We start from the raw sequence: 18,879 nt of genomic DNA on the forward strand, positions 1-18,879 counted from the left end.
TGAGAATATTAGAATAATTATTCATATAATGTTTTTCAAAAAATATTACATTTATTTATAGTGTATTCTATGGGTTTTAGACAAATTATTTGTTGAATAAAACTTCAATAAACACATATGTTTGCATGTGTGTATATGCATCTTTGCCTATGTATATATTATTTGAATGTAAGCAGATCAGATATATAATATCCTCATTCCATTGTGTGGTGCAGGCGAACACTGACCTTTTCCTTTCCTGTCTGCAGCATTAGTCTATAATGTTTTCTGGTGTACGTTAGCCGTTTTTCCTTCAAAATCAAGTTGGAAATTATTTTAAATTATTATTTTTAGGTCTATTTATGAATGGGCCCCTAATAGCCCTGGCCCCCAATGCTTTGCAGTGGCTGCACTGCCCGTAGCTACGCCACTGGTATGGACTCTCACGCACCACTCACCGCCAAATCCTGCATCCGCCCCAGAGGGTGCACTGTATTGGGAGGTCTTCTGTTGCAGACAAAAATTATTTTCTATTCAATAAGAGATTCTTTCTTCTAAGTATATTATATATAACACGTATTACATATGTTACATATATAACATACATTCCATTGTAAAAAAATATACAATATAAACTATATATATACTATAATCATCAAAGAAAGGTAAATACAGTGTTCGAGTAAAGGACATGATATTGGAACACTGTATTTACCGTTCTCTGCTGATTTATATTTAATTTAATAGTGTTAACGACTATCAAAGAAAGGTAAATACAGTGTTCAAATAAAGGACATAATAATACATCGCGTAGCATAGTTCTCAACGAATGTAGTCCTGTTAATAAATGAATAAAGAAATTGTGTAATAAAATGCCTCTGGCGGGGCTCGAACCTGCGACCTCTCGCTGTAAAGGCGAGTGTCACAACCATTAGACCACGGAGGCTTCATGGTTGAACAGATTCAAATACCACCAGATACACTCCATTACACAATAGGTACGGCTAGAAACAATATAGTTGCATATAATATAAATCAAGATAGCCGTTAACACTGTTAAATACAGTGTTCGAATATATATATATATATATATATATATATATATATATATTGTGTACAATATATATTACTGTATACCGTATATCCCGCAAAAAGTACGCATAATACTCTATTGTTTATATTCTTGAGGCGAAGTCTGTGTACATAATAATACAAAGGCCTATCTATTTATGAGCCATATTCACATACACATTAAAAGAAAATCATGTCATACATATATGTTATTTAATGTTCATTTCACATAATATTTATATACATCATGTTATATATATCCATGTGTACATAGTAATCTCATACATATTCAAATTTATACATAACTATTTCATACATATTCATGTCTACATAATCACCAGCGTATTCATACTGTACATAATAATCTCATCTATATTCAAATTTATAAATCATTTTCATACACATTTAAGTATACAATTTTGTCGAACATACTTTACTAGTAATAACACAATAAAAAAAAAATTAGTTTTATTTCATACATATCCATTAGGCCTATTTATAATTATTTAGTTAAAATATTTGCAAAAAAATTTGAAATATAAAGAGATTATAGAGTAAGACTTTTTACATGTGGTGAAAATATATATTTATATATCCGTAAGTACTTTTGACATTTATTTTAGCACCATTAATATTTATCTTTAATACTAATATTTTACAAAAAGCTAATAATTATATATTTTTTTTCTCTGAATACAAAAGTTATCGGTAGCCTCTTCTAGTTGTTGATAAAATGAACACAAACTTCTGAATAGCAATGACGATTTATATTTAACTCTTGCATGTAACTAAGTAATTGTAATTACATAAAATATAACATTTTTATTATGATTATATATTACGTCAAACTCAAGATTTGCTTGTTTTGATACTCAATAATTCCAAACAATAAGAATTAGATGATGACAGTGGACAAGAGGGAGGAGTTGATGGGGGTGGGGAGTTTAGGAGGAGGGGATAGATACCTAAGTGAGAAGGTGCTAGCTTGTAAAATAAGGTAATGGATATTTTAACTACTTGAGTGTAATGTTTTTGTTATCAAATTCCCAGTGGGGGAGGGGGTGGGGAAGACATTTTTGGCACCATTCCCTCTCATAGATACACGACTGGATGGTTTAAGGGTGGTTATCAAACTTTTTGGCTGATGACTCAAACAAAAGTTTAGGCGATTTGCTGTGATCCACTTCTTGGGACGTTCAATACAGATTTGTATAATGGGTCATTAACAAAATTATTGATGTACTTATACTGCACTCTCTTTACTACAGCAAAATTTAGCATGTTATAAAAATCAATTAAAAATCCTAAAGAATCATGCGACCTTCTAATTTATTTGGCAACCCAATTTCGGCTTTACCCTTGTCGTTAACCTATAATACAGACAGAAAGTAATTCAGCCTGATGTTTGGCAGCTTGAAATATTTTTTAATTGAATAGCAGCCTTACAATGTTCCGTTTATACCAGTATATAATAATTGTAAAACAAAAATGCTGTATACAACATTCTTATAAAATGTAACTGTAGAACAATATACACAGAGGGTGCTATATATAGGCAGTTGTTGTATTCATGACGGTGAGACTCTTTCTTGGACATTGCTGACCAGTGCCCTTTGCATATTGTCCATCACTCCGAGAGTTTTTACCATGCTGTTGAAAACCTGCACTGCTCCGTCACTGAAAGACAAGAGAAATCAATTTTTTTACTGGATTTTGAGAAAGGGTGAATCCAAATTATGGTGAAGGTGTCCTCGGTATCTACATTTTATAGTTGTGTTTCTGTCCCCCTGGGGGTATAAAAGCCCTTACTCTTCCTGGTATTAACACTTTTCAGTGCCTCCCTGTCAGTCAAGCGGACAAATAAAAAAGAGGAAGGAGGGAAAAAAAAAGGATTGCACCCACGAGTTCAGTGGCGATCCAGCAGTGGGTGAAAGGAGAGCTCGATTATTTACCACTTATTTACACCAACCATGGTGGGGCTGAGGTGGGCGTGGTGGCGTGAACTTCATTTTGTGCTCCCCCGTCAGAAGTTCTCTGGATCTGCCCCTGCTTTAAATGTATACGTCAACAGTACACACCTGAATTTCGATGATAAATATTTTGTAAGATAAACAATGTTAGGGTATATACAGTATTACATTTTAAACTTACTTCATCAAAAAACTGATAGTTGCATCTGTTGAATATTGGAGTAAAAACAGCACAGTGCGCAAGCCATGTTGACTTACATTCTCAATAGGTGACTGTCTCAGTGAAAGAAGTAAAATAAAAATTAATATAAAAAAATAATAAGTAAAATATTGTTACTATATTACATTTGTGTGGATATGTAAGGAAACCATAATAGGGAATGCTGTACACATAATTTTTCCTTATGAACATTTATCTGTGTCAGTTGAACAGTGATTTGATTTTAGGACTTTTAAATCAAACATCAATTCTGAGGTAGGAATTAAAATTTGTTGCAGGATCGAAAAGTCTTTTAAATCATAATTCTTCGTATTAGATAATTGGGTATAGGGCACTGGAATTTTTTTAAAAAAAGGTATGGAACTGAATATCCTAGTGATCAACCTTTTTGTCCACTCCCTGGGACGATGTTTTCACCCAACTAACTCCAAGAGTATAACAAAAACCATTGCATTAACCCGAGTTATTTATTTACTGTTAAATAACTGTAAAATACATAATTAAAACTGAAATTACCTTGACACAAATTGATATTATATTTGGCAAATGCTGCACCTATAAAAACGGAGGAAGCATATTAGCAATAATCACTACACACTAAGGAAGCAGATGGCATAGTTGTTGCAGTTCAGGTTTAAAATGTCTAGAAGCTTAGGTTCGAATCTTGCACTATTTTCATAGCTCTATTTTCATTGGGAAAACACTTTATCTAAGGTTGCGTAGATATAATCTTCAGGTAGTGAAGAAAGTTTCACATTCTCTATGATTTTAAAACCGGGCACACTCACTGCTGCGTGGTATGACCGTTAGCTGACAGATTGGACTTCGCTCCCTGTGAGCGATAAACTACGCGACGCTGTCTGCTGATTGTTGGTGTCAGTCTGAATGGATCGTCATTAAAAACGATCTGTTGCCAGTGTGTTGTGGCAGTCATCAGCCGAATTACGTCGGCCGATGACTGTCAGGTGTAGCAGATGCCCAGCTTTAGAAACAGTAAATGGGGAACAAACAGCACTTTACACATTATTGAATTGTCATACTTACAAGCTTGTAAGAGTTCTGTTTGAATTTAGAGAAGTTGGCAATTCCCCTGGCAACATGTGCCAAGAGATCTTTCTGCTCCCCTGTCTGCATTAATAAGGTACACAGCCCATCCATACATTCTACCATTGTGCCCTGTATAAAAAATATATACATTATATATACATTATATATATATATATATATAGGAGCTTAGAAGTATCCATAGGGGGAAACTAAAACAATGAAGTGGTTAAAAACAGTACCATAAGGCGAATGTAGTGTCGCTAAGGGGAAACTAAAGCGACGTTAAGGGGAAATCATGTATATAGTTTATAGTATAGTTTATAAATCAGTTGTACTGAGGACAGGTCAAAATATTCATGTCGCAACATTAGTCAACAGATCTTTCTGCTCCTCTGTCTACATTAACAAGGTACACAAAACTTTGTATTAACTGGTAAGTGCATGAAGATGTTGTTTTATGGATTTTCAGTGTTTTTTTTTGTCTTTTATCTGGGAAAAAAGCAATATATTTATGTGTAAACTGTACAGTGATTAAGATTTTTTGTGGTAAATAGAAACTTTTTTATCTGGGAAAAAATTCATATATTTGTGCGTAAAAAAAAAAGTATTTGTTCTTACTTGATCTTGTTCAGAGGTTGCCAGGTTTGCGATAAGGCACGCAGCATTTGAGAGAACCTGCTTGTTCCTAGGCCTGTTCCTAATTGCTGTGACTAAACATCGCCCCGAGGAAAAATCCTCCTGAAAATTAAAAAAACAGCATGCGTAAGTTTACTAGGTTGATAAATAAACATTTATTTAGAATTAAAACAAAACAGTTATCATAATACTAAAATTGTATTATAATAAAATAGTAAATTATATGGAAATAGATCATTCGCTTGTTACTGGATACCAAGTTCACAAACCTGCACATTTTGTGCAGCTTCCTTTGCTCTCTGGGTATATCTAGTCATGCTGCTTTGATCACACACAACCCACAATTTAAATGCCACATCATCCTACCAGGCACCCATTTATACTCCTGGGTAGAAAGAGGCAAATGTAAATAAAGTGTCTTGCCCAATGACACAAGCAATGTGATGAGCCAAAGCTCCTGATCAGAAATCCAACACTGTACACCCTGAACCACACACTCCTACAAACTAAACAAACAATTATGTGTTTGTATTCACTGTATTTATACTCACCTGTATTATTCTGTGTCTGTGCCAATCTGAACCCATGGAGAGGCGGGCAAGGGTCTTTAAAGCTACCTCTTGCATCTACGAACAGAAAACAGGTAAATATGACAAAGAGATATCTTATAATACAATGCGATCTACTGTATGGTCTATCAAACTAAGCAAACATTATTTGATCAAACAATAATCTTATATGTGTCTATTACTATTTTAATATGGAGATTTAATGTGTCTCTTTTTGATGTTTATTGGCGCAAACTTTCATCCTTAACCTTATTATATACTTTATATACTCTTTACTTGTTTTCTTATTCATTATTTTATAGCCATAACAAAACTGTTATTAGATTGTAACTTTTTAGTTTCTCTTAAGCTTCTGTCTATATTTTGTAATATGTATCAATATATTGAAAAATTTGTAGGATCTCAATAATCTTTGAGTTTACAAACTCTGATCAAGACTTATTATATTATAAATGAAACAGATAATCAAAATAATATTTTCTACAAATTTATTTTTGCTAGCAACCTCACATAAATAATCTAAATCATAAGAGTTACACATCTGTAAATTTCTAAATCTCGATGTTAAAATATTTTTCTGTATTGTATTGTTTTGTATTTAATTACTTACTTGTTCATCTTTAGCTGTGGTCAATGAGAGAAGACGAGGGAGTGCATTACGGTCATTCTGAAAGCAAAAGTGAGTAAAATAATTTGTTTCAAATAAATACGAATATGTCAGGGGATCTGTCAATAGAGGGCAGCAAACACAATGTCATGTCTCATTATTATAGAGCCTAGGGTGGAAGTAGAGTTGCTTTAGTTGAGAGAATGAACTGAAATTCTTAGTATCGAGTCCACAACGTTATTGATGGAAGGCAAATATCACAGTCCTGGATCAATAATTATATTAATAATAATTTAATAGTTATGGACCCACCTCAATCAATGCTGCGTGGTTTCCCTGGTGTTCAGTGATAAGGTTAAGGGTCATCACAGCTAATAATGCAATGGCTTCTGAGACGTTCATACTGCATAGCGACAGCACTGGTTGCAATGCACCATTGGTAATGGCTGAGGATTCAAGGGCAAAATGTTTAACAGATGTTTTATAAGACCAGGGAACATAAGACATATCCTGCTGTGGTTAGTCTGAAAATATGACTTTATACTTGAAATATAATATTTCCTGAAAAATCAACATATGCCTTAGTAAAAACTGGTATACATATATCAATGATGCTAAGTTCCTAAAATGTAATATTATTATATGCATTATAGTACTATAACAATGATAATATTTTAAAAAAGAATAACAAAATAAACTTCTAATAATCATATTATAGTCACAGATATTTAAAATTCAAACAAAAATGATATAACAACAATAATATTAATGAAAATAATCTTTTATTAAAAGACACTAATAATCATTAATAAAAATAAATAATACTGTAAAGCCAAAATTAATGATCTGAATATGAACATTTTATTCCCTTTACATATGGACATTTTGCCTTCAAATCAGATATTGGCATACACAAATAATATTGATAATTACTAACAGTGAAATAGGCCTACTGTATTACTAAAACAATAATAATAATAAATAAAAAAAAGTAATGAAACAGTTGTTTTGATAACAGGAATAAACACATACTTTATCCCCTATTTCTACTGACCTTTGGCCTTTAAATATGGGGCCTTACAAAAGATCATCAGGGTGCTAATGCCGTCAATTATCAGCTGTTCCTGATTCTCATTGGCTGATGACAGTAAACTGCAAATAAATAAATATGTTTAGTCTTTTTATAATAAAAAAATGCCCTGTCCAGTGATATGTGGTTTCAATGAATAGTATAGCAACAGTGAGGGCAATTTTTTTTACTAGTTAAACATTTTCTCTGTTCTACTTGTTACTGTGTTGCAAATAATATAAATTGATATGTTTATCATTATTAGACTGAATTAAATTTTGTCTGTATTTACAATACAATAATATACTGAAAGAACTTATGAGTAATGTTCCCTAGTTTTGTAGAGACATTTCATCTCTTTCTTTAATATTTCTTTTGAAAGAATGAAGAACTCAATGATCCAACTATACTTTCAGAAAGTAAACAAAAATTAAATTTTAAAAAATCAATAAATTAATATACAATAAATATTATAAGGCCAAAGAAGTTGAGTACTGGCACATTCAATGAAACACACTGGGATTGAAAAAAACAAGCAACATATGCACCAAGTTCAGCTAGCTATATTCTCCACTGCGCCCACCAGGCTACCCCTGTAGCGTTCACACTATTAATTTACCTACAAACAGCTTTTATAGCGCCTGAATCTGCGAGCATCTTGTGAAGAGGTTGGTGAGTGGCTAGGAGATGCAGACTTCTTGCACACGCAAGCCGCACCTTCTCATCTGATAGTCTGGATAGGAATATCAATGTTTGGACTCCCCCAAGTTCAACGACTTTACAAAGACCTGACGGACTGCGGATCTCCTCTGATAACGTAATGGCGGCCTCCTGTTGGAAGGACTGTGGAAGAAAATGAGATGTATCAGTGTTGATGGATGACAAATGGCAAGGGTCCGAAGTTGGAAGAGGCCAATTTTGCATCTGCGCGAGTCTCGCGCATAAGCATCCACTTTTTACTTCTCACGCTCACGATATATTTATGAAAGATAAAATTAAAATGTGAAATAATTATTTTTATTAAAATGTGAATAAGACACATATACGCTTCTTTTAACGAAGCTATACCGAACGACGACTGTAGTCAGTAGCAGTATCCACCACAATTTTTTTAAAAGTAACATAGAGGGTGCTTTATTTTGTGATTTTTGCATAGAGGGCGCTATATACATATTATATTTTTGTCTCATGCATTTTGCTGCATGTGGTGGACCCATAATCGGCTGACTTCTGGAATAATTGATAATTAATACAGTTTATAAAAAACTTGAAGTATCATGTTCATGAGATAGGTTAGATTCCATGAGCTTTTTCTCACTCGCAAAAGTGTGTGAGCTGTCCCAATTTCTGGGAGATTCCTGTGAACCTTGGGAAAAGTGGAATAAGTAATTTATTAATCTCTTATTCTCTTATCATGTTTCATAACATTTCCAATTTTCAAGTGAATAATTTGTTAAGTAAAGAATGTAGGTCAGATATTTACAGCTTTACGAGATCTTGACTTTGTTACAAGTTCTGTTATAGGTAGGCAATAGTCACAAACTCTCTCTGGTTCTTCAAATCCAAGCTGTGGTAAAGGCACCTTTTCCTTACAACATTTACTGCAAAGCACACGCCCACATTGACGGCAATGGTGCTTGCGTCGGAGCTGGTTGAACTTGTTTTGGCAGACAAGACATATGACTGCTTCGTCATCAGATACCCACCTGTTAAAGGACGTGAACAGAAATCATTATTAACTTGTAATTACAATAAAATAGACCTTGAGCCTATGGCCTAGATTAGCCAAAGGTACAGCCTGAATGAAATAATTAAGTTAGGCTCTTGAAGAAAAAACAATTTTTGAAGTTGTATGAATGATTTTTCTACAACAAAAAAAATATTTGACGAAAAACTTGGGAACGGTTAATGAGATACAGATTTTTAAATAATTAAAATCTGGGGGGGGGAAAAAGGTAAAAAATAGGACAGTTACGCCCCTTTTTCCCCCAGATTTTAAATATTCAAAAATCTGTATCTCATTAAGCATTCCCGAGTTTTTGTCAAATATGCTTTTTGTTGTACAACATAGGCCTAGGCCTATTAACATTTTTTTCTTTTTTCTAGAGCATGGCTTTAAAATATTTATTGGAAACATTATACAGCAGCCCATAGAACAAGAAATACTACAGTGACGCTGGCGATGGCTAGGACACACCCTCCGAAAACTGACCCAAAACATCACAAGGTCAGCACTTTGCTGGCACCTCCAGAGCAAAAGGAAACAGGGGCCTTCCAAGAAATACTTGGCGATGGGACTAGAAGTTGATGTCCTGAGGTTGGGTTATACCTGGAGGGAAGTGGAGAGACTGGCACAGGACTGGTCTGGTTGGAGAAATCTTGTTGGTGGCCTATGTCCCAGGAAGGACGATAGGCATAAGTAAGTTATACAGAATATATATCTTTGTAACCATAGGGGCTAGGCGTACAGTAGGATAGGCTACGCTTAGGTTAATATCAAACAGTAGGCCGCCCAGTAGGCCTACTACTGCAAACATGGTGAGAAAGGGTCACAAATACGCCTTTTCTACGAATCGGTAGACATCTTGAAGTGATGACAAACAACCCAAGTCAGAGGTGCGTAAACAACAGATAAGATATGATTGAAAAAAAATTGAAAAAAATGTTTTTGACCCCTGAAATCAAGATGGTAAAAAAAAGAGCTTTACACCATATACCTAGCCCTAGTGGAGTAGAATAATCTTTTGAGAACATTTTCCAGAAAAATATAATGTGATATGACCCTCCGTTATAGAGTTATGAATTTTTAGATAACATGAGGACAAATATTTAGCCTCAAAGCTTATCTTATTCTTATTTTTATTGGGGAGCTAATGAACTTTAGTACTCCACCCTAACCCTAACCTTAACAACATAGCAATACTGCAGCTGAGGTTAAGGTTAGGGTTAGGGTGGAGTACTAAAGTGCATTACATTAGCGCCTTTGTTGGTTACGCACCACTGACTTTGGTTGTTTCGATTCGTGGAAAAGGCGTATACCGTTCTTCCTGGATTTCGGCCTTGGCTGGGCTGCCTGGCCGGCCGAGCCTGGGTGCTTATTAGAGAAGTGCAGCTAGGCCTAGCCTAGCCCTACGGCCAAGTCTAAGGTTTGCCATTGCTAAACTCACCGAGATTTCGCTAAAAGAAATGGTTGATCATGAAATACATCGCTGTTTCCCTCTGCCTGGGCGGGAATTACCTCACCACCCTCCAGCCGTATTTTAGAAGACATACTTGACTTCGAAAAGGATAAAAACAAAACTTTGACGAGACACCCTCGCTACGCCTCTCTTGTTGGTCAAACGCCCTCTATTGGACGACGTTAACAAGTATAGACCTATCCAAAAGAACATTTTTGAGTGTCGCCCTCTATTGTCGGCGCCATTACTGGGGTGGCATTTGCGAAGTTGGGGATACCGCGAAGTTTAGAGATGCAATGCGGAGTTTAGTTTTCAATGCAGTTGTTGCTGAGAACAACAGGGTTTTTTTCAACAGTAGCAGCTGCATAATTATTTCGATAGCTCCTGCTATCTTTATCAACGTTGATAAAGATAGCAGGAGCTATCGAAAAATCCGATTGATTTTTTATATTTTAATCAATATGTGTTCCGCAAGTAAAACAAGTAAATGTAGACATTGATACGATAAAAAAAATCATACACAATTGACAATACAGGCACTCCTGACTCTAAAGACATTCTTGACTGTAGGACGTGGATTTGGTTAGCTACAAAATGGTTTTTACAGGCCTACAATCATTTGACTATAACACCAAAGCATCGCTTTTAAGCAATGAATTCAACTGTAATTCTACTCTAAATATAACGACAGATTTCATAAACTTTAATTAGCAACAATACTAGTACAGCATAACCGAAATACATTATTTTGATAATAAATCATTATAGGCCTAATGTTATTAAGGAACGAGATGCGACGGGATAGCATATTCGAACAGGTCAGAAGGCCAGTGGTTGGCAAGCTACAAAAGTGCATACGGAAGTGACTAAGGGCAATTGCGTATATTTGTCATTCCGTTACGAATCTTGGTACATTAAGACTTCTATATATTATTAGGCTATCTAACTACAAACCAAAGCAAGCACAAGGTAAGTAGGCCTATACTATCGTTAATATTATTATCTACTGTTTTTGTAAATGTTGTTTGAATTAATGCTGTAAAATCGTTTACACATTTTGACGACTATTAATAATAGGCCTAGTTACTTTTGTCACTAGAAAAGTTCAGATATCATTTGCCCGAGTTGCTAGTTTCAAACAAATAGTGCAATATAGGCCTACGTTTAGGTTAATCTCTTCTTGGTTAAAATTCTATGGCCTACTGAAGACAGCCCACGTAGCATAAAATGTCCCTAAAAGTGCTGTGCCCAAGAAAGAGGACACGTCTAAATTTATGTCTATAGAAAAAAACAATTATGTGTTCATGTTGATCAATCATTTTTTTTGTAGATTCTAAAATCTGCTGTCGATGTTTACATAAGCATTGGATTGGAGAAGAAGACATTAAAATATATACCATAATGGACCGAAGTCGGACTCCTAGCAATAGCAGTGTGGAGGTTGACGGAATAAATGCTTCAAGTTTTCGACCGACTACAATTAAAGAAGCAGGCTATGGGGGATTTGGAGCGGACTGTCCTCGAATTGATCAGAACACACACTCAATAGCAGCTGACATGGGCCTAGGCCAAGGAAGCTCAGAAATCACTCAACCGTCGGTAAATGAAATCGAAGCTGGATTTGGCAACATGAAAGTAATAGAGCCAAGACGACGTAACGGAGATTCTATGAATGAAATAGTGCAATTACAAAGTGTTCTTCCTAAATTTCAAACAAGAAATTACCCCCAGGAACACTCCGGACGTAATAATCGAATGCAGAGTGAACAGATAATGCAATACGAGCAAATACATAATTAATATACATTTATTTCTCATCTTTGGATGTTACAAGGTTACGATGCTCAGTATTAACATTTTAATATAATACCAAATGCTTTCTTTAATCTTATATATATTTTAATGAACGTTAATAAAAAGATTCTTAACAATTACCGTAATGATTGGAATAATTAAAGTTCAATGAGATGCTTTATTGGTTCGCTTGACATTGCATTCATCATGTGATTTGAGGTTAAATTAATCAGAAACCAATGTTTGGTAGTAAGACCATGGAGGTATAAGCAATATTTTTTTTATGTTTATTATTTATTTCTTTCACTCCATGGTATGACTTAGGCTAAAAAAGAACAAGAATTGCAAAACAAGCGTTAAATAACGGAGCAAAATGCATGAGGATATTTAGCAGTCACCAAAACATGTTAATTGTATCAATTATATTTCTGGTATTGATTGATCAATATAAATGTAAATACAATAAATCTTGTATAATGAATATTTTATCATGATTTATTCTAATTTGGTATATTATCCTTTTACACCTAGGCCTATTATTTAGATTAATACTCTGCTATTGAAAAAAGGGAATACTGAGGGCGCTATATTTCACAAATCCAGGAATACCATTGGGATGAGAGAGGGGATGTGTGGGAGGGCAAAAATGGACCAACTGAGGTACAATATTTTAATGTTTATATAAATCTATAAAAGGTCTAGTCCATTTGAAAACGAAGATTTTATAAAATACTTTAATGGATACCATTTTGTAAAACAGAAAAGTCTTTTAATTTATCCAAACCCAGGTTGAGTTTGGAGAGTAAACAATCAATCACCTCTCTATAGTCATACATACTGATGATTCAACATATTCAAAACAATAATAAACTATTAAAATGGCAATTACAAATGCATTATTTAAATAAGGGGTTATTCACACCACGTGTACGTGTGACAGCTGGTGCCAGCAAAAAAACCAAGAACCGACCTTTGTATTAGTCACTCTGCGTATTTATCACATCAAAGCCTAAAATTCTAATGTAAAAATTAAGACTTGCTTCTTGTGATGGGAACGGAATTTTGAAGCTCAATTTTCTGGTACTGGTATCTATGTATGTTATAGCGGCTATTGTTCTAAACTAATGGTTTGCATTCCGAAAATAATCGGTAGCCAAGACTTTTTTTTCCATAATAGTAATAGTACTGGCACATTTTGAAAAGCAGTACAGTCCACAGTGTGCGATATCTTATGCAGAAACGAAGGATAGTTAATAACAGCACCCATGATCAAAGTTGTACCGGTAAGTTTCTAAAAACAATATTCTATTCTAGTTACTTTATAAATACAGTGAACTGCACGTAGGTCTATATAGGCGCAATTCTGGTTCTAGTGGTACAGCCGACCTTTTAAGGACTCCAAAAGTGAATTAGATCAGAGACAATGTCTTATTTATTTATTCATTTTCCAGTAGGTGCATAACACATAGCAGATACAATTTCAAAAAGCACACACACTATTTTAAGTATGTTCTCTTGTGTTTAAGATAATTTGAACTTAGATTCGTAGGAAGACAAACACATACACTACACCCTGGTTAAGTTATCTATATATATACCATACCTTAAAACCTAGAATAGATTCCCTGGGTGGGCTTATTTTTGAGACGGGCCCATGGCTGTCTCTTATACACATCTAGATGTGTATAAGAGACAGGAGTAGCCCATCGCTGCTCTCAATGTGTTTCAGCTGGAGGGCTGAAATTCAAGTTAAGACAGCACACTGTCTTTCGGATGAGCCGTTCAAGCTTTAAGCCGTTGGTCCCATGTGTATGGCCCATCATCTGGACGTCAAAGAACGTAATACACTCTTCAGAAAAGCAGACCTGTCAAGGGGCTCACACTGGCTTGCTTTAGATTTCTTCTGGATTTATGCGTGAGATCACAAACTAATAAGGAAAATACAGTCAAGTATCGATACAACATATACTTTTACAGTGAATACATTGATACAAAGTTTTGAGAAAGTAGCACATTAAAAAATTATAATTTGAAGAAATTCTGGAATGTGCGGGAATATATAGGCTTCGCGTGAGGGCGTGAGGTCGAAGTTAAATGCGAGAGATGCGTGAGATTTGACAGGTCTGGAAAAGAGTAGAGGAGATTGCCTCCCGGCGTACTGCCCAATTCACCAACAGAAGGACCCCACTGGAAATAAGTCTTCGGACTTAGTGGGCTATCCTTGGTGTTCACACCGAATAAATGCAATAGTGGGTTATCCTTGGTGGGATTCACACCGAAAATACTCCTATCTTAACGATTGTAAACAAATTGAGATACATCGCTTCTAGCAGTATTGTTTTTAATAATAATTGTTTTTGATTTCAGTAAACAAAGACTTGCACTGAATATTCACAATGAAGTTGGCTTACATACGGACACCACTCTTCTGAGCTACCGTAATATTTCAATGTCTGTATTCTGATTGGATTTCCTGGTAATATATGTTTTTTGAAGAATTACTTTGAAATAAAGAGTTACGAATCTTCAGTGAATGACACTAACTAAAGCATTAATGTTGATACGACACCGTCTTGTGTATTGACGAAAGCACTAGCGAAGTTTGAACTCGACGATTCCAGTAGCTACTATTCAACGATTGTCTTTAATAAATATCATATAAATAAATGTATGATTCGACAACACTTTTAAAGCAACAGTAACTACAAACATCCGTTACTTGAGATATGTGAAAATGGCAGATTCTGTGTCGAGTTCACCGGCTGAAAAATCTCCAATTCTGCCGCCCTACGACTACACGTCAACGGAAAGGGACCTAAACCTCAAGAAGTATGATATACGACCAGTTGAGCCTCCACCGCCGTATTTTTCAGACGAGGTAGTTGCGTCACAACCACGATCGCAGTATCGAAATCTAAGGGGTGAGAGTATCTCTTCCCAAGATAACGATGGATGTTGCCCTGTAAGGGACAGTGGTTGGTGTGGTGCTGTAGGGCTTTCAGTCGCCTGTGCTACTTGTGTGTTTTGCCAGCTTTAAAGCAAAACTTGAAAGGCCAAGGAAGTCTGAAAATCTAACATAGGTTTAATACACAATATAAATAGGCCTACTGTATGCATTTTTTATACTTGAATATATTTTTGGTGTAGTTTGCTTGCAGTATATTGAATAAAATAACATTTGTTAATTTTTTAACAGATGAATCAACCTCCTAAAACCAAAGATTTGTATTCCAATAGCTCCAGAACTTAACTAAATCGTAAAACCTCGAATAGGAGCCCTGGGCTTCTTTTTAAGGACCTGTTGAACAGGCTTCTTTTGGAGATGGTTTCATTTCGAGGTTAATTTTGCAAACTAAAGAGGGGACTTCTGTTCAAATTTTAATATTTGTAATTGAAACTATAAAACCGTATAGGACTGCTGAAGACAATTTTTAACAATGAAATTCAAAATTCTGTTTATATTTTTGAAAACTCACAAAAAATAAAAACATTTTTTTCAATTAGGTCTATAAAGATGATCACAATATACCGCCGACAATTCCCAAAACTACTAAATATATACATTATAAATCATATAATAACATTTCTGATATGATTATTTCCATAAAACAACAAATTTAGACCTGACATTTATTCAACGTGTGTATATTTTTAATGTATATTAATTATATCATTAAGATTGCTTAAATTTATAGGCCTAGCCGGTGGTGACTTCAACCCAACCATGCTAAAAAGATACTATTCTCCATTAAATACATGCATGAAATCCTGTTGACCAAATCAATTTGGTTTCAATTTTCTAACCATGCTATACTGATAGTATACTGATATCTACACGCTATTAGAATCATCAAACATGACGTCAGTTGGAATGAAAAAGAGGCCCATTAGCTTGATTAGAAGCCCATGGGATTCTTTTCAAGAGGAGCTTCTTTTCGAGATTACTTTTGCAAACTAAAGTTGGGGGTTTGTTTTCGAGATAGTCCTCTTCTCGAGATTATACCCTTTGGGCTTCTTTTCAAGGTTTTAATGTATAATAGCGCTCGGCCATTTGAGATAGATACCGGATCTGCAATTATACAAAAAAAAAAAAAAATATGATAATGAGTTTTAGTATTCAGGACCATTTAAAATTTTAAGAGCTACCTTGACAAGTTTTACTTTTCAACCATAAGGCCGAGGGTTTTGGCTCAGTGCATTTCGCTTTGTCCGTGGGCAAGCCCATATAAGTACATAAAATTGCCTCTTGTAGACTTAGATAGCATAGTAAGCCTATCGCTTCAGTTCTATTAAATTTAATTTAATATTATTTCGTTGCTTTGAATGCCATCAAGATCTTGTAGAAACAAGAGTGGCCGCTCCGGTCCGCGTGTTAAACTAAGCTGCCTCTATTCAGCCTTTAAACGCTTCGTGTATACACCTTTCAGACGAGGCTTTTTGTCGACACTATTAAAACATGCTTAAATCATGGAGGAAATATCCTCTATGTTTAAACCCTGATTTTTAACTGGAAGCCCCAAGCTTTTTTGCGTCATGCTTCATTTCAGCATCATGTGATACTGCAGTTAAATGAGCGCTACATGCCATGTCATGCGTTTTACATTGGATCAAACACACTAGCATATGAAATACTGTCATGCTCAGCTTAATGGGGGTTGCAGCTCGAACCCTAAGCGGTGCATTTACGTCTAAATCTACAGTCAGTTTCAGATACAAAGTTTTTTGCCATGGTGGCTGGAGTGGAGCAAGTTTTCCACCCACTGGATCAGCCACTGACAAAAGTGTCTCCCTGAAATCAAAATTCAATATTCTAATGTAAAGTGAAAATGTTTTTAATGTATATAATTTTAGATACACTCATTTTATGTAGTTAACAATGATTTAAATATTGGCCTATTTATATTTATGTACAATTGCTTAAGCCTCCATCGAGAGCCATTATTTGTGAATTAGTTTACTTTTTGGCAATTATGATGTCCTGGCCGGCGGTATTTTGTATATTAAATTCATAAGGACTAATTAAATAAAATGTAATCAATAATTTGAATATTTTATTTTCTTCTTGATTACCATCACTCCCGCTTTTTCCCCACAACAATAGTCGGAATCTGCACATGGCCTGAGCAAAGATAACACATAGGATAGGCCTAACATGTCTCAATTTTATTGTTTCGTGAGATAATAGTACCTGCTAAAGTAACCAACTAAGCCTACTATAAAAACATCGTATATTCAAACCACACGTATTAAAACGCCAGTTTTTATGGTTTCTAACAACCTTTGACACTATTGTTACATATCCAGTTATGTTCTACGTGGATGCTGTTAAATTAATAAAAGTTATTTCAATGTGGTTTGGCATCAGAATTTCAAATCACCTAGAAGTGATGATTTGCCAAAGGCCTATCTGACATGGTACTGAATACCGTCCGTTCCCAAATGCTTGTAAAAAAAATATCGCAAGTGATTCGGGTGGGAATAGAACACACGACCTCCTGATAACTACCCTAGTGCAATAACCACTAGAACTGAGCTTGCACTGTGTAGTTTTGTATAGTTTTGAATTTGATTCCCAAGTGGCAGTTGGTACTACAATGCTGGTTTGATGTTGATTTTTTTTTTTTTTTGGGAACGTACATTATTTAGTATCGATAACACGCCAGGTAGGTAAAAACATCACTTCTATTAATAAAAGTTAACCAATATTGGCAAAACGTAATCAAATTTGTAAGAAAACCTTGAATCTAAAATAAATTTCGTATGCGACTTAATTCCTTTTACAAGCGATATGATTTTGGGTCACAATATTTCCAGTAAAATGCATTCAGAGATCTTTGTTGTTGGATCAATACTTGCCGCATACGGCTAATCAATATGCAAGGTGATCCACACGCCTTTATACTTGAAGACTACGTAGTTTGCATTAAAGAAATTAGCATGGTTCGCAAAACCGGTAGGCCTAGTTACATTGTAATAATAACAATTTAGGCAGAGACGGATGGTTGATACATAAGGCTAGACGATGAGTTGGATACTGAGATGAGGTTTACGAAGCCCATGGAGACTTGACGGGCGATGGCTCGTCGCAAGATGCCTAGGCCTTCTGTTCTCTGAGCACTGCAAAGAAAGCCATATATTTTCTTGCAAAAGCAACAACGATTGTAACAATAATAGTTTCCAGAACGGAAGTATTTAATCGACAGATACTTAGAATATAGTATACAACACAAGGTAACGTAACACTACTGATGCATGTACTAAAGAGTTTAAAGGGGCTATTTGGTGGCGGGCATCTTAACAAGCTTAAATATACCGGATTATTGTAGAGATAATGTAATATTTGCCTAAAATGTACATGATAGTCATACACGCATTATAAAAATATATGTATATTTTATAGACATACAATTTGAAATTTTACAATATAATACTGTATTTATATAATATTATATAAATGTTGGGCATAATATATATATATAAACATAATTACATATAATGTATTCAATGATGTATCATACTTATAATATATTAGACCTAGGCCTATATATACTATTCACATAAGTATATAAATTTAATATCAAAATATGCCGATATGACAGGATGTATTTTGTTGTCCATCTAAACGTTTTCCGCATACTTATGTATGTATAATGTACGATATTTTCTTGCAACAAATGACACCGGCGTGGGGAGTATTTCTTAATGTTGAATATGCATACATTTTGAGCACTTAATAAT

General features: G+C 34.8%; 1 protein-coding gene and 1 long non-coding RNA gene across 2 annotated transcripts in view; one reads left to right on the plus strand and one right to left on the minus strand.

Moving 5' to 3' along the window:
- Window positions 1-1,241: 1,241 nt before the first annotated feature.
- Window positions 1,242-10,525, minus strand: LOC117125099 (zinc finger FYVE domain-containing protein 26-like). Its single transcript, XM_033271488.1, has 12 exons — window positions 10,336-10,525; window positions 8,652-8,874; window positions 7,788-8,011; window positions 7,154-7,251; window positions 6,412-6,545; window positions 6,103-6,159; window positions 5,475-5,549; window positions 4,906-5,025; window positions 4,285-4,416; window positions 3,757-3,795; window positions 3,202-3,293; window positions 1,242-2,727 (listed from the first exon to the last, which is right to left on the minus strand). The coding sequence occupies exons 1-12, from the start codon at window positions 10,437-10,439 to the stop codon at window positions 2,619-2,621; spliced, it is 1,407 nt and encodes a 468-aa protein (XP_033127379.1). The 5' UTR covers window positions 10,440-10,525; the 3' UTR covers window positions 1,242-2,618.
- Window positions 10,526-11,157: 632 nt separating this feature from the next.
- Window positions 11,158-18,879, plus strand: part of LOC117125072 — a 10,104-nt gene continuing 2,382 nt past the window's right edge. The window contains exons 1-3 of the long non-coding RNA XR_004448060.1: window positions 11,158-11,316; window positions 11,678-13,424; window positions 14,509-18,372. This is a non-coding gene — a long non-coding RNA (uncharacterized LOC117125072). The remainder of the gene's footprint in view (window positions 11,317-11,677; window positions 13,425-14,508; window positions 18,373-18,879) is intronic.

Source organism: Anneissia japonica, unplaced genomic scaffold (assembly GCF_011630105.1).
Source record: "Anneissia japonica isolate Jap-2015-1 unplaced genomic scaffold, ASM1163010v1 scaffold9_len2422644_cov172, whole genome shotgun sequence".
NCBI lineage: Eukaryota > Metazoa > Echinodermata > Crinoidea > Comatulida > Comatulidae > Anneissia > Anneissia japonica.